Source organism: Pseudorasbora parva, chromosome 18 (genome assembly GCF_024679245.1).
Source record: "Pseudorasbora parva isolate DD20220531a chromosome 18, ASM2467924v1, whole genome shotgun sequence".
Taxonomy (NCBI): Eukaryota; Metazoa; Chordata; class Actinopteri; order Cypriniformes; family Gobionidae; genus Pseudorasbora; species Pseudorasbora parva.
In genome coordinates this window covers 26,025,742-26,044,936 of record NC_090189.1, presented here as the reverse complement: position 1 = coordinate 26,044,936, position 19,195 = coordinate 26,025,742, and the positions used below count along the sequence as shown (strand labels likewise).

At 38.7% G+C, this 19,195-nt stretch overlaps 1 protein-coding gene across 5 annotated transcripts; it reads right to left on the bottom strand.

Moving 5' to 3' along the window:
* Positions 1–1,023: 1,023 nt before the first annotated feature.
* On the bottom strand, positions 1,024–19,037 carry LOC137046199 (phosphatidylinositol-binding clathrin assembly protein-like). 5 transcript variants are annotated; one of them, XM_067423312.1, is made up of 19 exons: positions 18,262–19,037; positions 15,605–15,747; positions 15,271–15,346; positions 15,084–15,186; positions 14,834–14,927; positions 11,273–11,384; positions 10,966–11,072; positions 9,911–9,952; positions 7,402–7,487; positions 5,890–5,923; positions 5,597–5,739; positions 5,330–5,427; positions 3,739–3,855; positions 3,612–3,642; positions 3,358–3,505; positions 3,144–3,167; positions 2,974–3,030; positions 1,812–1,928; positions 1,024–1,711 (listed from the first exon to the last, which is right to left on the bottom strand). In XM_067423312.1, the coding sequence occupies exons 1-19, from the start codon at positions 18,389–18,391 to the stop codon at positions 1,697–1,699; spliced, it is 1,677 nt and encodes a 558-aa protein (XP_067279413.1). In that variant the 5' UTR covers positions 18,392–19,037; the 3' UTR covers positions 1,024–1,696. The 5 variants fall into 5 exon arrangements, with proteins under 5 accessions (XP_067279413.1, XP_067279410.1, XP_067279411.1 ...); XM_067423309.1 differs by having other exon boundaries at positions 3,739–3,871; positions 5,331–5,427; XM_067423310.1 differs by having other exon boundaries at positions 3,358–3,490; positions 3,739–3,871; positions 5,331–5,427; positions 18,262–19,036.
* Between the last annotated feature and the right edge of the window lie 158 nt (positions 19,038–19,195).

The following is a 19,195-nucleotide window of genomic DNA, read 5'->3' as shown; positions in this document are numbered from 1 at the left end:
CCCATTTTGTTCATCATGATAATCTTCACAAATTAACACAACTTTAATTAAATTTTTAACCAGTTGCCGGAAGTAAAAAAACCTAGGCTATAAATGAACTACACAATGGTCAAATTACTGTCACCACCACTAAGCTTCTGACAACTCTTTCCATCTTTATTTCAAAAAACCTTTACCTGAAAAGTTGATTTTTTTTTTCCTGTTTTGAGTAGAATAGTTTGTAAGCTTCATGATGACGTTTAATGTCCCTGACAATCTTTTGTGTCCCATTTAGTCTTTTTCAGAGCAAATTAACTGCTGTATTTTATAGCATAGAATAAAACGTAAAAATATCTTGCGCTTGTCTGAACCAAAGACCGTATTTCAGGCATTAAACCAGAAAAACCTATTGACTTCAGAACAATGAAATTCACTAGATTACTCCACTTATATAGTCAACTGAATGAGTCAGTTAGTGAGTGAATTCAGACAGCGCTTAGAGTATGTATTCTCTAGTTGTTGAGTGTGCATTGGCTGTACACTCGTTATTGAGGTGCATTATGGGAGTGAATGAGTGCACATAATGTCCAATGCTATGGGCCCTGTCCTAAATGGCACACTTCATGTGCACTTTCGGTCTTGTGGACTTAAAATGGCTGCTGTGTATGCATGTCCGTTAAGTCCACAAGACCTTAGGGTGTCCCATTCGTAATTTAGGCGTAAAGAAGGGTGCTCGTGAGCGCCCCCCTTTGCGGCGGCTATGCAGCCTCGATGCACACTTCAGCTGAGCCCGCAAGTTCGCAAGCTATGCAGAGGACTTCTACCCGGCAGTCAAAGCGGCATTACGTTGTGAAAGTGCGGACTCAGAGGAAGACTGTGAGGGTTTAGGGTGCCATTTGGGACGAGGCCATGGTTTTGGACATCACTATAAACATCTCCTCAAATAGTGCGCTATATAATGTTATATGGGGTAATTTTGGACACGACCACAGTCATCGCCTTTATCTGACGTGCACTTTTTGCCAGATATTTAATAAAGAAACATTCTGCTGTATTTTACTTTAATCCAAACAGCCATACCTTACCATACCTGAATGAGGCATTACAAGTCATGTAGAAACAAATTGAACTTTTAAGGTGAAATCCAAAATATTTGGGGACAAGACAAATGTACGAAAAGTGACCTGTACACATTTCTCCAAGACTCAAGAAATCGAGATGCCATCCGCTGTGGCACAATCAACATTGACAGTGGTTGATTCGAAACACTATTCAGGCAATGTGCATACAAAACCTTGGCTTGGTTTAGACATTATAAACATTGATTCAAGTGTGCACAATTACAACAATCACTTTTCCAAACAGGGGGGAAGGGGAGGGGCTTGACATCATGACAACTTTTCATTCCACTGCAATTCACTGTACACTGTCATTCCGTTTGCATCAGCCAGTGACATCATCAAAGAGGGCTGCCTAAAAACACTAAATTTTGACACTTAGAAATTAAAGGTAACATGTAAAATGACGGAGGACTGTTATGTCGCTGGATGGAGGGAGCATGTTACAAACACACGGGCTAAGGGGAAAAATGCCACATGAACATCTTCAGTCTCTGAGCCATTTGAACCATTTCTCATGTCTGCCTTGCCATTTTTGGTTTTGGATTGGTTGATGTTTTTCCTCGGGCGTATGTGTCAGTTCAACATGCTCCTCAGTGCTACATGAAGTGCATCTGGAAAAAAGGCATCTTATTATCACAGATCACATGCAGAGGTACGTACAGAAGAACAGCCTTTAATGTAACAAGTTAGGACGCTCTTGGTCGGGAGTACCTGAGCTCCAGGGATTGGGGTGAAAGGATTGGTGGTGCGGAGGATGGGCTGGTTATATATCACAGGCTGGGGAGCCATCAAGGGCATTGAGCCCATCTGCCCCACAGGAGGAGGAATCTACAGAGCAGAAAGTTCAGCATGAGTGTTGGTGGAAGTAATGAATACTTTATTTATCAGTGATGGATTAAATTGATCGAAATACATAACATTTCTATTTAGAAATGCAGTTCTTTTGAACTTTGTGTTCCTCAAAGCAGGGTTTCCAAAATGGAGGGCTTCATGATAATCGCGACATCGTTTTCTGGGGTTATCAAATCAAAGTGTGTAGTCTGACGCATGCTTTTTGAGTGAAGCATGCAGTGAGTTTCATTATAATCAAATAATCGTTTTTTATTTTACAGTACACCAGGGTTGTGCAGTCCATATAAGGTGCGAATGCTCTGCATACCCAAGCCATTCGTGGACACACTAATATGAACTATAAATTACTATATTCCTTCGTTTGAGATGTACCACAAAGCTTACATGATACAAAAATTGTGTAATACGTATGCGACTGTCTATCATTTATTTATTTGCCAAACAACATTCATTTTCTGCAAATCTGCCAGTTACGGAGGGTTTCAGGCAAGCGGATCCACAGCAGCTTTGGTGCACCTGCTTGGTTGTTATGTATCGTCATCATTGAGCTGTGTGGATTACTTTTACAATGGATGGATGCACTTTTATGGGCTTCAAATTTTGGGCTGCCAGTTACTGCCATTATAAAGCTCGGATTAGTCAGAACATTTTTTGAATATATCTCTGATTGTATTCGCCTGCAAGAGAAATGTCATATACACCTAGGATGGCTTGAGGGTAAGTAATTATGAGATCATTTAAATTTTTGTGTAAACTATCCCTTTAAAACATAGGACAACAACTACTACTAATAATTATTATTATTATTGACATCAGCGGATGTGTTGCTAAATTATACTTCTACTATATATATATATGCTATAATACCTATATATCTAAGGGGTTCAGGGGGTCCCTGCCTCAAAGAGTCCTGAACATTTTTTATCAGGGTTTCCATAAAATAATAATAATAAATGTTTTTCTTATTGAAAAACAATAAGAACATGATGAGAAATGATCTGACATGATGAGAAACACATACCATCCCATACACAGGCACTTGGGGGGTTGTCATCGGAAATGCAACCGGAGCTGGTGCCTGAGACAGACAGAAAAATGTCAGAATTAAGTGTGCAGAAAAATTTGTAACTGGTTTATTTTGATCTTTGAATTTTGTTGATTAAATCGTGTTTATGTAGAAGCAGGACTTACATAGCCAGTATAAATCATTCCATTCTGTATCATAACAAAAACATGCAGAAGAGAGAAAGGCATTACTGACAATCACACAGAAATTATGCAATAATTAGTTGCATAGGCCGTCGCTTGGATTTGGAATCGCATACATATTGTATTCAAATATAATTAATAATGCTTGAACTTTTCTAACAGATGTATGCCTTGAACAATGAGTCAATTTCCATACCATCTGTGGCATCGGTATGGGAGCGGGGGCCAGGTGTGTGTGGCTCCAGGGTGCCGTCCCGTTCATGGCTTTAGACTGCCAGTGAGAACCTCCAGACGCTTTCTTCTCCAAATGAGTCCAGTGAACTTCTGGCCTAAAAAAAAGTGTACTTCATACATTACGTCAGACTGTAGCTGTACTTCACATTGCATAAATTAGTGTTAATGTTGTCTATAAACCTAAAATATCATACGCTTCACATGATAAAGCCTTACTTTTTGGCCGGGGGTCCTCCAAAATGTAAATCTATGACAAATAAAACATGCATTATGAGCGCAGGTATCATAGTCTGTAGTTTAATTGCCATAGAAACAAAATAAATTAGACGAGTGAAAGACTCACTGCCCACAAGATTAGCCAAGGACGAATCCAGATCATTAGTAAGTAATTTTCCTCCATTGTACAGCTGTGTGCCTTGACTTTGGACCTGCGAGGAGAGGGTGGGCTTCAAAAGTGGCCCTACGGGAAAGCCAATCTGGAAAGATAAAAACAAGGAAACAAGGCAATTATTTTTCAATATTAAAGCTGACAAAATACCAGCTCAATATGCACAGAGACATATAAAGGGCTGGGTATCAATTTCTCAGTTCAGATTTGATTTGATTTGATGCAATGCTGAGACGCATTTCAGACTGATTTAAACCGAAAACTCATCTTTTTCAACTATTCATAAAAGAACACAAGTTGTAAGAGTTGTTTGTACCTAGAATGGGGCATACGTTTTTAAGGAGGGTGAGTTTTTGATACACTGATGAGAACCGGTTGATAAGAGTCATTTATCCATGAATTGTACGACACTGGTCATGCTGTATGTTTTTGATTCACTAAACAGAACAATTTCACAAGAATAATTTATTTGTGAATTGGACTACACTGGTTGGGGTGTTTTCGATCCAATAAAAATAACTGGTTCATAAGAGTCATTTATTCATGAATCAGACTACACTGGTTGGGCTGTCTGTTTTTTATTCACTGCAAAAGAACTGGTTCATAAGAGTCATTTGTTCATTAATCGGACCACACCTGGCAGCACTGTATGTTATTGATAAAATAAAAATAACTGGTTCATAAGAGTAATTTGTTCATTAATCGGACTACACCTGGCAGCACTGTATGTTTTGATTCACTAAAAGGAACTGGTTCATAAGAATCATTTGTTCATTAATCGGACTACACCTGTCAGCACTGTATGTTATTGATAAAATAAAAATAACTGGTTCATAAGAGTAATTTGTTCATTAATCGGACTACACCTGGCAGCACTGTATGTTTTGATTCACTAAAAAGACCTGATTCACAAGAATAATTTATTTGTGAATTGGACTACACTGGTTGGGGTGTTTTTGATTCCCTAAATAACTGGTTCATAAGAGTCATTTATTCATGAATTGGACTAAACTAGTTAGGGTGTGTTTTTGATTCACTAAAAAGAACTGGTTCATAAGAGTCATTTATTCATGAATTGGACTACACTAGTTAGGGTGTGTTTTTGATTCACTAAAAAGAATGGGTTCATAAGCCTTTTATTCATGAATCGGAATATACTGGTTGGGCTGTATGCTTTTAAATCACTAAAAAGAACTGGTTCATAAGAGTAATTTATTCATGAATAAGACTACAATGGTTAAGCTGTATGTTTTTGATTCACTAAAAAGAACTTATCCAAATACAGGTGTGTTTTTGGGGTGGAATTATCTGTTTTTCTGAATTGTTAAATTTAGCTAAAGGTTAAAAAATTACACACTTTAAAAGTCAATTAACTCATTATAACAATATGTAAAATACTCACTTGGTTGAGTCCCAAACAAGTGGAGAATGTGCCATATAATAAAGAATTTAAGAAGAGCAAGATTAAAATTGTGTCAAAGAAAAATGCTAAAACACTCAGAATATAGAAATAGTAAAATGGACTGTATTTGGCCAGTTTAATTACCTCCCCAGCTGTTGTTAGTGGCTGGCAGGGTGGTTGTCTGAGCAGGGGTGCTGGAAATATGTTGGAGATCAAAATGGTCATTGGTGAAGTTGTGCACACTGTTCAGGAGAATGAAGAAAGTCCAATTAAACATGGTAACGGGCAGAACAATCAACTCTTTGGATAAATGCATTTACTAAGTGGATAAATGCACATATAGCAATACAGAGCAATGGTATTTCATAAAGAAGTGGCACTAGAAATACTCCAGAACATGGGCTCATGTACCCGTTTGTGATGGTTAAATCAGGTGGACTGGACAGAAGCTCGGTGGCACCGCTGCTGGTGCAGCTACTGTTGGCACTGCCCACAGACTGCCCGCTGGGGGATACTGTTGGGGTCTGCATGCCAATGTCTTTGAGCTGAACAGCCTGCAGAGCAGAAATAACAGCATAAACCTAACAGCAACATTGATGCTAACAGTTTCAGAGAACATGTAATTGTTTGGATGAACGAAAATGTTCATGCTGTTGTGAAGTCTGTGCCTATTAGCAATTTGACAGAGAAATGAGATTTTGTACCTTTGCAGGCTGTAGTCTGTCACCGTCCACCTCCCTATGAATGCAAAAAGAAAATGATTTACTGGAACGTCTGATCGCAGTGGATACACAAACTAACAAATCAATCGCTCTGTTTAGACAAGTTTCAGTGGGTAGATTATGAGGATCTGTAAAAACCTTACTGTAGGAACCACAATCTCCATGACAACGTTGATTATGAGCAGCACTGTCATGCCCATTCAAACTGGCACCTGATTTTTGAGCCAAGTGCTTTTGAATGCAGCTTAAAATTCCCTCTTAGCTAATTTAAAAGAACAATATTTTTTGCAGTAAAGTCGAGTATATTATATATTTGTTTACATTTTGAGTGTATTACTATTTGTTATTATTTGTTATTATATGTTGAATTCATGTTTTTGAAAAAGACGCTTTGGAGTTACGTATAACGACCATTGCTGTGTCTGAAGAAATCTTGCATGGTCAAAATCTAGCGTGACCACGGCTTAAAAGGGTTAGTTCACCCATAAATAAAAAATTGATGTTTATCTGCTTACCCCCTGCAGGGCATCCAAGATGTAGGTGTGTTTGTTTATTCGGTAGAACACAAATTAAGATTTTTAATTCCAACCGTTGCTCGTATAATGCATGTCAATAGGGTCTAATTCTAACACCTACATCTTGGATGCCCTAAGGGTAAGCGGATAAACATCAAATTTTCATTTTTGGGTGAACTATCCCTTTAAGACATGCTATAGCATACATGAATTACACGTAGCAGATCTATACAGGTGGAGCTGGGGAAGAAGGAGGGTATCTGAAAAGAGTGCTACAACTGCTACAGCAAAGTTGACCAGTGTTTAAAGGCTGAGCTGCAAGCTCATTGGCTACTGTTACAGCAGGAACCAATCAGCTGTTCCCTATGGATAATTTAAGGACCTATCAGCCCGCGCCATCAAGAGTTTTTATTAAAAACACAAAACAGATAGAACCTATTACGACCCTCACAACTATGTGTTCAGGTCTGTAACTTTAAAAATGTATATGAGATCTTTATGGAAGGGGATGTTTGGTTCGTGTCAAATGGATTACCCCACTATTAATAAATAAAATAAATAAAATGAATTAATAGAAAATAGAAAAGAATGTTTTTTTATACACAGATGATATTAAAAGCAGTGGATTTCAAAGAGGGGGGCTCAATTTTAATTATTTTTAAAAGTGTGTTTTCTCGACCTGGAAATGTCATGTAAATTAATACAATATTACATATAAATTGAATATACATTGTTCTGGTTGTGCTAGAAACATTTTTTTAAAATAGTGTTGCGAAAAATGAGGGACGTTGGAATCAAAAAGGTTTAGAAACAATCAAAATGCTGGATTAGATTATTTGTTTTAAATGAATGAAATCAGCATGAATACAAAGAGTGCAATTACAAGAACTCAGCCGTTGCATATAAACTAGATTTTTCATTCCTCGCAGTTGTATTTGTCAATGACCCTTATACAGAATCCCAGCGTATATTCAAGTACCTGCTGACAGTAGAAGCCTCTTTCATTTTCTTGCCCTCCAGAGAAGCCAGATGTTGTTCCAGAGCTTCTAAGAGACTGTTGGGAGCCTGGTGGTGAGGTCAAGAAGGGATGAGGCAACACAGATTTTAGGCAACACAATAAAATGGTTAAAAGTAGCAGCAAAAAAATGATCAAAACAAAACACACACACACAAACATTTGCACCTAACATACTTCTATGTAGTATAAAAAAAGGAATTGATATATGTATATTCTACTGTTCTGTCTTTTATTCTTTCTCTCACACACTCATACCTTCACACACACAAAGGCTGCGTAACTAAGAGAACCTAATAGTGGTTATGAGTCTCTGAAAACAAAGGGGAAACACAACAGAAGTAATTCAAGTGGAAAGGGCTTAAGCTTAAAAGCTACACATGCAAAACAATATTGTTTCCCATGCAAGTTCTCCGACAGGCCGTTTAAGACCTGCGAGGTCAACTGAGATCACTTGAGGAAGAATTACTACTATGAAAAACAGAAAGCAGATTGACCTACAAGGAGAATGTTCTAATCATGCACAGGATATAAACACACATACTGCACAGGTATCAAACGCCACAGCGGAACCTGCTAACCTTTGGATTCCACTTGGATTTCTTGGAAATAAATCAGGGGTAAAATTATAGCTATGCCGCTTTTAGTGCTGATTGCAATGTCTGCATCGACATTTTGATAGAAGCCCAAACACTTGGAAGCCAAAGCAGGTTAACCGAAGAAAGGCAAACATTGAGTGAGACCAGACCACGCTGCCAGTATTTTATGCTTGTATTGCACTTTCGTCCAAAAAAGAGCAACGTCAATTGAATCGAAATGTCGGCCGAAAGGATTCGGCACGCAGGCACGTGCGTCTGTCCTTATACAACGTTTGCCTTTGGGCCATGAGCTGTGTCCGGTGTGCATGCCAATTCAGAGGAGGAAATTTCATGAATAACAAAAGAGCAGATTTCTCAGACGTGTAATTTGAAGGAAGACACAATAGAGGGAGCATTCTACTGAGAAATCTGAAACATATGCAACGAAACAACACACTATTAAAGGAGAGATAAACAAGGAAGAGAAGTTAAGACAAGGGTACTACAGGAGCAGGAGTATACAAAAGGCCGTGATTGATATCTATCTTACAGACAAGAAAAGGCACTTAAAATAGGACTTAGGAAATAAGCCTAATCAATGGTGCTAATGATAGAGTACTTGAGAATAGAACGCAGGCCTTCTGAATACTGCTTCAGCTTAAGTAAACAAGGCACTCCTTCCAATAAAATGTTTTGTTGACATGGTTGAAGTACCACTTTGTAGTGTGCCAGCCCAACACCTTCAGGAGTCCCTGTCCAATGTAAATGAAAATGTCAAATATGCCAAATGGTGGCAAACTGAAGGGGGACGTCAATGCCCGGCACCCCAGCAGAATTGTTAAGAGACGCAGGAAAAAAGCAGGTCTATATTTGGCAGCGCCGCTGACTATAAAACTTCGGGAGGTGCCAGGCAGAATTTAGTCCCCAGCTCCAGTTTTAAGGCATTCGTTTTATTTGTGCACATTCACTGTTCTTCCCAAGAAGCTATCCAAGCAGAATACCCTACCAGTACAGAGATATATGGCAAAGGTGAGTGCTTACAGGTTAGGAGATGTCTTTGTTTAGCGAGCCCGTGCCCGCGCCGTCAGACTGGCCACGTACAACGTGGCAGAGATCATCGCACAAGCACCGTTTAGCCATATATCAATCCGTGTAAAAGCCGCCTTTTCGCTGTCTCTGACAAACGACAGACCGGAAGTCATTCATTCCCGATGGGAAATTGGACTGGATATGAGCTTCGTTTGAGTTTCAGACAATTTCAACATCTGCGATTAGACTGCATGCAACGGCCGTTGTGTATTCCAATCAAATTATCAGCACGACGTGAGAACTCTCAGTAAGTATTTTATATATTGTATATTGTCATTTACATGGACAAGCAGTGGATCAAGATTTGTGGATATACAATTATTCCTTCCAACCAAAGTGATGGTGAATAAGCGGAGGGTAAACGCTGTTGTGTCAGAGACAGTGAAAACGCGGCTTTTGTAAGTACAAGCAGTCAAATTTCTCATGGGTATATGCCAGTAAGAAATGGCTTGAGGGGCAAGCACTAAGCTTTAATGAGACCTTAACTGACTTTTCATTACTGATCAAATGTGGCTATAATCAAGGCAACGGCTATCAGAGATAGCACCTGTAAAAATTCACATAGACTATAGCTTTGGTACCCATTTACCTCTGGCGACAACAGAAAATGCAAAACAGCACATCTGATTCCTTGGGAGTGCGCGGGTATGGAGTAAGATTCTTGAGGCCCCTATCCTAAAAGTCTGATAGATGAGGGGGAAATCAAAAGAAATCAGGGCTGGGGATGATGGTCTATGGGGTGAGGCGTGAATGAGAGATCAGGGTGAAGCCACATGAGAGAAACTGAGATGAAATGCACCACTAACCTGTGAGAGATCTGGGATGTCAACCTGATCAATTCCAACTTGCTGTGACACAAAAGAAAAGGAAGGGAGGGAGAACGGAAAACAAAACGTGAAACCAAACGGTAAAAAGAGAAAACCGAGGTACGTGGAGAAGGGAGAAAGAAGAATTAAGAAAAAGAGCCATTACTCCATGCAGTGTTATGAGAACCAAAAAAGAGAGTATGGACGACTGGATGTTACACACACAGACATTGAGGTTCTGAGGGTGGCGTAGATGATGAGTGAGAAGACACTTGTAGGTCAATGGTGAGATATTTACATGACTAGGTGAGAAACATCCAAAAGAAACACACAACTAATGTTGACTTTGGAAAAAAGACAAGAAAAACAAATGGCATACACACATTGTTATACAAAGAAAGAAATGTGCTCTTAAAGTCAACTTTAGTCAGTTTTTGGATAGCACTTCACCCTTTTTTCCTGAAGAGTCATATTATTCAGCCAGAAAGCAAAAGAAGGATTTAAATAAAGAGAGAGAAGAGAAGAAACCAAACGAAAAACTCAAGAAGGATGTGCTTAGCATTTTTCCCCATGTATGCCTCCATACACATCAAAATAATGGGCTTTACAGACAAAATTAAACAGCTAAGTTCCAACCATCACACTGGCACAGTTGTCAAAAATATCAGGTGCCCGGTATTCATTCGTCTTCTCTACAGTAGCAAAGCTTTATCTTTGCAGCTTATCTTATCGTGTCATTTATGCAATTGTTCATCCAAAATTGACAACTGTGCCTGTATCCAAACTGCAAAACAAAGGTTCAACTCATCGTTTGCACATTTAAGGACTCGTTGCAATCGTGTCATAGCTCTGTTCTTGCTGTTGTTGAGAGGGACAGATAGATAGAGAGACTTTCTGCTAAGGCATGCAGTGCAGGCACCAGAACAGGCAGCATGAGGGGGGGCCTCTGATACAGGTTCTTGGACCAAAAGGCAAGAGGGACACTTAGCAAAAAAGGGCCTGAATAAGATGAGCCCAACCATCCCATGCATGGATTAGATCTGGAGATGTTTTACCTCTGCCACCTTGAGAAACTCGGAGAGCTTGGTCATCCGGATAAGAAACCTCTTGTAAATTTCCAGCGCCTCTTTGCATTGATTCTTCTTCATATTAAAATATTTCTCTTTGAAGTGAAGGAAAAAAGTCCATTTAGCAAGTTGCAGTCAACGTCTCTTTGAAGTACAAAATATATTTTTAATACACATAATATATTCCAATATAAAAGCTGCTGTGACCAACAACGTTTGCGCTGCATACTCATAGGAGTACACAAACTACTGAATGACTAAAATAAAAATCTTTGCTCTGAGGTGAATGTATTACCTAGCAGATTAATGACGCCCTCGTTGTAAGCAGCAAAGATGCGGATAGAGTCCTTGAAGAGCAGCGTGAAGGCACAATTGATCACCCCATTGGTCAGTTCATTAGAGCTGGCCTGCAGGGAAGCACAAAATCACAAATGTAATCAAAACATGAGCCTTTAAATGCCAGCTTGCTGTTTTTCTGCATTCCAACTAGGCGTCTGTAAATCATCAAGCAATCTCAAGCTTCTACAATCCTCCTGCTGTTGGTACAAAAGCCACATCTGAAGCACCATAAAGGGTACAAGAGTTGTATCTCAGAAGCTGTACGGGTTTGATTGCACAAATTTGTGTTTTCTCAAGCAGGGCTTCTGTAAGACCACACTGGTATACAGTCAACACAATACAGGGATTTTAATTCAGAGGTTGAATTATCTTTTAATAACAGGAATGTTTTTCATAAATGCCAGAGTGTTTTTATGAGCTTTATATATTTTTGTATTTTTTTAAATATTTTATAATAAAACAAGTTTGGTGTTGTAATAATATTTGCATTGTTTTTGAAAGTCTCTTATGCTTACCAAGGTTGCATTTATTTGAAAGTAAACACTAATATTGTGAACTATTATAACAATTTAAAATAACAGTTTTCTATAATTAATATATTTTTAAATGATGTACCTGTGAAGGTAAAGCTGAATTTTCATAAAACCTTGATAAGAGTTACATAAACCTTTAGAAATCCTCCTAATACGCAGATTTGGTGCTCAGTTTTGTGCAACTTAATATTTTTGCGGAAATCATGATACATTTTTTCAGGATTATTTGATGAGCAGAAAATTTGAAATGATATAGATATCTTCTGTAACATTATAAATGTCTTTACTGTCACGTTTGAACAATTTAATGCATTTAACCGTCACAGTTAACTATAGACCCGAAATAGTCCGACTATGAGTAACCCACTTATAAATAATAACCTAAGCCATAAATTAAATAACCTTGAATTTAGCTACATGTTGTTTTTGCCAAAATAACATGCGAGATGTGTGATATTCCATCATGTAAGCAAAGTCAACAGTGATCACAATGTGTTTGGTTTCATTTCTACGGTTAGACATCTATTACATTTTCACAGACAGCACAAATTTTGTTTAAGCCTAGACGTCAGGGCTGTGTTTGGACGGCTATTAGACGTTTTATTAAAAAAACGTCTAATAGTCGTCCATTATTAGGCAAAAGTGCCCCTATTATGCAATTTTCCTAATTTAGTTTTGGAGGTCTCCTACAACAGGTTTACATGCATCAAAGTTCAAAAACACTTTCATTTTCTTATAATATGCATTGCACATCACCAAAATGTTCAGTGATTCTCAAATGACTCCACGGATGAATCAGTCTCTCTAAATCCCTCCTTTCCGCGAGCCTTCTCTGCTCTGATTGGCCACTCGGCCCAGATTGGTCTACCGCTTACAGCGCATGCTACGGAAGCTAAAATATCATTACCATAACTGAACTCCAGCTCTGGAGGCTTCCTCAGGCCTCAGTGTTTACACACACTGTTAAGACAGTAACAATGGCGTTGATTTTACCATATTAATCCGAGCACGAATCAGATGATGAATAATTGGCAGAACGAGTTATTCACCCTGAACTTCCATCGCAAGGACAACTCGAGCAGGACGTTCCTCAGTGATACGGTACTCAGTTTGATGTACATTATGAGATTAAGCAACTGTAATCAACATCAACAAACCGATGTGTATATTTCAAATGTATTTCTAATTTCGCACATGTGGGAACCTTATCAATAACGGTGCATCTGTTAGCCGAGGACTAACGTGAATGACTGATGTAACATTAATGTTTGTAAAACAAATCTTGCTTCATCCTTTATCTTTACTCAAAGTAGTAAGAAGAACAGACAATCTGCATTAATAGACACAGTTTTAGGTAATAGTGGCCCACAACGAATTTGCAAAACTATTTCAGTAAGAAAGTAATAAACCAAGTTAGCTGGTGACCTGCACAATGTAAAACACAAAACTATGTAGGTTATTTTGAACACCTAGTAGAAAATGTATACATCAATAATTATTCAAAGGTTGTGATTCTGAGGAGCAAGCTTTTCCAAATAATCTGGGTACTGACAAATCTTTAAAGTGGAAGCGTTCACTGAACTCAAAGATTTGAGAAGCGGTCGTCAGTAAAATGACAAGTTTACAGGCGGGTGAAGTTGTTTGCGGGTGGACAACATAGGCAGGCATTATGCAAATACAATTTCTAGTGATGTAGAACCATAATGCAGTGAGATTCAAATTACAGAAGACTTGTTTATGCGGTTAAGAGTCAATTCTTTCTTTTGGGAGAAAAGCTGTTTTTTATTTATTGTGCACTTTATAACTTTGTAAGAACGTTTACATTCACAAACAGCTGTATTACACACTGCATGAAAGGGAATATTCAAAAAACATTAATTTAAACAATGCCCAATTGGCACTAAGGGGCCTAAAGTGTACCAAGTAAACATCCCCCACACCATTACACCACCACCAGCCTGCACAGTGGTAACAAGGTTTGTTGAATCCATGTTCTCATTCTGTTTACACCAAATTCTGACTTTACCATCTGAATGTCTCAACAGAAATCGAGACTCATCAGATCAGGCAACATTTTTCCAGTCTTCAACTATACAATTTTGGTGAGCTCGTACAAATTGTAGCCTTTTTTCCCTATTTGTGTGGAGATGAGTGGTACCCAATGGGGTCTTCTGCTGTTGTAGCCCATCTGCCTCAAGGTTGTGTGTGTTGTGTCTTCACAAATGCTTTGCTGCATACCTCGGTTGTAACGAGTGGTTATTTCAGTCAAAGTTGCTCTTCTATCGGCTTGAATCAGTCTGCCCATTCTCCTCTGACCTCTAGCATCAACAAGGCATTTTCGCTCACGGACTGCCGCACATTAAATGTTTTTCCCTTGTCACACCATTCTTTGTAAACCCTAGAAATGGTTGAGCGTGAAAATCCCAGTAACTGAGCAGATTGTGAAATACTAGCAACCATGCCACGATCAAAATTGCTTAAATCACCTTTCTTTCCCATTCTGACATTCAGTTTGTAGTTCAGGAGATTATCTTGACCAGAATGCATTGAAGGAACTACCATGTGATTGGTTGATTATATAATTGCATTAATGAGAAATTGAACAGGTGTTCCTAATAATCCTTTAGGTGAGTTTATATTTTTATAAAAAATAAATTGCTGCTGAAAATTCTATAATAGGCTGTTTGAAGACAATATACCCATTGAGACATCTAACCCCCAGACACTGACAACATGCCCTGTAATTAGGAACATATGTGTTTTTATTAAGGAAAAATTACTTTTTAAATTCAGTGTGTAAAATTGCAGAAAAGGAAGGCCAGATTGAGGCAGAGAGACTGAAGAACCGGTAGATAGTAATCAGTAGTCATAATTACACTATTCTACCTACCATAATACTGATAAAAATCATGCATTCGATTTGTTTTATTCCCACACAATGTTCACTTTTAGATCTGGAAACTGAAACATATTGTTCTCTGTACCTCAAAGTCCAGAAGAGCGTCCAGTTGATTCTGAATGATAGGTAGAGTCTTCATCAGCTTTTCTATGCTCATGGTGCGCATCACTCCATCAGTCCTGTGCAGAACATATTGATGTGTGAGCTTACACATAGTTGAAACTGAAAGCTGTGACCAGTGACAACAGGTACACCTTCAAAGGCTGCCGTTTCAAATGTCGCCATTTGTCTTATTTGTCTTATTATGGACTATTTCCCCAGAGCAGATGTCTCACCCTCTTTTCATCTTGGTGAAATCAACTGCAACGAGTCTGTAGGACAGAGCCCTCTCGGTCAGATACCTGCTGTAGCGTCTAATGTAGATGGACATATCGTAACCTAGAAGAAACGTTCAATAGTACAATTTTTTTGCCATCTGGTACATGAATGCACTTATGCTGAAGTATTAACAATAAAAAATACCTTGTAATGCGCCTTTATCTACAAAGTTATTCAAGTTAAAGAGTGTGCTTCTTGATGCAAGGTACTGGATAAACCTCTGGATGATGAAATGTAAGACACAGACAAGCAAGTGCAGGGTGATCAATAAAGCAAACTGAGTAGAATAATAACAATATATACCTTCCGAAAGAGTACAAAAACAAGGAATTTTATGTTTCGTAGCTACCCGAAAGATAAAAAATTTCAAAAATCTGACAGAATGGTCCTGTAAAGTACTGTTACATTGATTTTGTGACATACTTTGGTCCACTGAGAAACTGACAAGAACAAGAGGAATTCAACCAGCAACTCTTACCTCATTGCCATACATCATGAGGTGGTGTGTAGTAATAAGAGCTTTAAAGACCACCACCCAGCTTTGATTCGCTGTCCTCTCAAACAATGTGTCAGCCAAGTGAGGTATATTCACGTTCAGCTCATTGGTGCAGTGCATTAGATCTGTGCAAAACAGGGCAGGAAAAATGAATGTACATGATCCAGAACAATTACGTTGAGGTTGAATAAGTGTGTGGACCTACTTATTAGATGATATACACTACCACTTCAAAAGCCTGGGGTCAGAAAGATTTTTTTAAAGAAATTAATACTTACATTATTCAGAAAGGACGCGTTAAATTGATCAAAAGTGTCAGTAAATATTTTTACGTTGTTACATAGAATGTATGCTATTCTTTTGAACTTTCTATTTATCAAAGTATCCTGAAAAAAATAAATCACATTTCTATTGAAATATTAAGCAGCACAACTGTTTTCAACATTGATAATAAGAGATGTTTCTTGAGGACCAAATCAGCATATTAGAATGATTTCTGAAGGATCAAGTGACACTGAAGACTGGAGGAATAATGCTGAAAAAAATCAGCTTCGCATCACAGGAATTCATTTCATTTTAAAACGTATTCAAGTAGAAAATGTTTTTTTTAGATTACAATAATAATATTGCGCGACCAACAATTTTTGAGTAAAGAAAAACTAAAATATAAAAAATCCATAAAAATTGGGCACAATGTACTCTATTAATTTGACTGCATTTTCCATATTTATTTTAGACAGGTGTTTTATCTGTATTTTGAAGTTTGAACTTGTGTTTTAGGGTTAACGGAAGTATATGTAAAATTACTGGATAATGTCCTGGTAATTTTCTGCCATGATCCATTTTCTTTATGGAATTGTTCACGGTGTGTGATACTGTACAACAATAAATATGGAACAAATCTGGCTATTTCAGCTACACCCACTACTAGCAGGTGCATAAAAATCAAGAAAAGTCGTTGAATGTACTCGGGTGTACCAATGCCCCTGGGGGTCCATAAATGTGGAGTCCATAAAGAAATTATGTATGAGTGAGTCTTGTGAATAGCCTATGTATCTGGGCTACAAAGCCCAGACCGAAACCCTTTTGAACGTCTTTCGGATGAATTGGAAAGCTGACTACGATTAAGAGATGCTCTTCTGGAGCAAATCCATGCATTCATGTTCTAACGTCTAGTCTAAAGCCTTCCTAGAACTCACTGTTAACACCAAACTAAATGTCCACATACCTTTTCATTCTATATTTAACCAATAAATTTGGCAAATAAGAATTCTAAAGGCATTACCTACAATGTTTATCTGTTGTCTACTTCAGTGGTTCATAATTATATTAAGGTAAACTGCCAGAAATGCGATGTTTCGCCGTAATAGAACAATCCGTAGTGATGCCGGTCTGCTATCTGACATGACATTGCTTGAATAGCGGTTACTCAAAAGTTACACTTGATTTCTCCCTAATTAACTGATGATAAAAGCTGTGTCAGTGAATGCTAGCACATATTCAGAGAACACCTGCTACCTTTATTACTTTGAAGGAGCGTGGCAGTTTATTAGATCTGCAGGCTGGTTTCTTTATGTCCCCCCACAGGACATCTGCTCTGGTCTCATTAACTGACAGCTTAATTGATAATCTGCTCCATTAATCAACTACACTTAGTTATTATTAGTGAACTGAAAAAAAACTCATCGTGACCTATAAAGAAAGGCAAACCCTCACATCCGTACTGGTGGGGATGATCCAAAAAAACACACCTGACCGCAAATATTAGTCCTACCATGCCAAGATTAGCAATAGTATTTCCATTTCAGAATCAAATTAATCTCCGTCATTGTGACTCATATCTGTAGATAGGCTAAAAATATCTACAATGTCATTTTTTGTTGTTGCATTTCCCCATATTTAACAAATGTCTACTTTAACAAATGCAACACAGAATATATGTACAGATAAAACAGATGAAGGTGATGCAATATGAAACACCTAAGCTACAAACATCACTGCATTGATACTGCTGTCACCTTCAATGACTCACACTAGGATAGCAAACACTGTAAGTCAACAATGGACAAATAGCAACAACACCATTGAAAAAAATTGAAAACAGGAATAAAGGTTAAAGCCACGAGCAATTTGCACCTACGCAAGCGAATGTTCATCATGCTATGCCCTTGACATTGTGTGTTTCCTGTAAGGAATCAGCCATAAAATGATTTGTACACGTTGTCTACATGAGACTCTGCTTAATTATTTAATAAGCACCTAGTTGTGATATCTCAGATGTGGCATGCATAGAGTCCGAATTTAAATGTATTTCGAAAAAAATAAAAAATAAATAAATAATCGGTCATGAGGTCCCTGTCGTATGCAAATTGGTCAGTGTGTCAATCACGCATTCTAATCAGCATTACGTCCGTTCTGGACTGTGAACGTGCCACGGTGACCTTCAGTTAATTGATGAAATGATCTCTAATAATGGCTGTCAAGAAATATAAGGCTAATTTACTGTAATCATGGGTTTGGCTGTAGCTAAATAACAGCAAACGATCGCCCGGCAAAGAGTGATTCTAAATGGAAGCCGAAGCACAGTGCAAAACACAACGGGTGACATTTCGCTGCGTTTTTTTTCCGCTTTAACCTACAATCAAGGTGCTTCTTCTTGGGCGCGCTGACTTCGTGCGTAGTGGCCTTGCACACGGCTTTGCTGATGGCAGATCCGGTCATGCTGTGCTGAGCCGCGGCGATCCGGTCCGTGATGGACTGTCCCGACATATTACGATTTTCAATAAATCGTCTCTCAAAAAGATCTATTCACTGCAGGGGTGTGTGGGAGCCCGCTCCGTGGGTTGAGTCGGTTCTTGCGGAGAGCGCTACCCTGATACGAACCGGACACGGGCGAGGATGCTCTGACATTCAGATAACGGCAATCACCGCGCGCTGAAATGATGACAATATAATGACAGATCGTTATTTAAATAGGCCTACCCGTTCAGCACGCGCAAAAAAGGACACTATGTTACTCGCTAGCCTCCGGTGTTGCCGGTTAACCATGTAATTGCTGTTTAAACGAAGCTGGCTACGAACGAAAACGGAGCAAAACCGGTTCAAACGGAGCGTTATTGATGTCTAGGCGCGGAAAATCTCGCCCTGATTCATTGCACGAGCGAAGTAGGTGCATCACGGAATTTGATACCAAGCATCATTGCCCAAATTCCTTCAGCGCGCGTTCGCGTTATATAAATGCATGCGCTACTGAGAATATGAAATAGGATATTCTATGGATCTAATCCCAGTCAAACAGTTGCAGCAGTGGTCCTAAATGTGAAAATTCAGCATCTCGTCGATGACATCTTTGATGAAGCAACAATTCCAATTTCCTATAGTTAACAGTCGGACGCTCCGCGCAAAATGGCAGTATCAGAATCAGGTGACTGGAGAGGGGGGCGATTGGCCTGTGTCAGAATATCTGGGGTGGGCACCTTAAGGTGGAATTTCCGCACTGCTTTAAACCCCCTCTGAACATACATAAGAATGCATCAGACGGCCATTTCAGAGTCTTTAACGGTGCGTCTTGCT

Excerpts from the sequence above, each read along its gene's own strand:
- LOC137046199 (XM_067423309.1), bottom strand. The coding sequence starts at position 18,391 with ATGTCGGGACAGTCCATCACGGACCGGATCGCCGCGGCTCAGCACAGC. Across the intron at positions 15,347-15,604 it reads TCATGATGTATGGCAATGAG|AGGTTTATCCAGTACCTTGC; the intron begins GTAAGAGTTGCT and ends TTCATCATCCAG. Across the intron at positions 3,506-3,611 it reads GGAGGACCCCCGGCCAAAAA|TACACTTTTTTTTAGGCCAG; the intron begins GTAAGGCTTTAT and ends TAATGTATGAAG.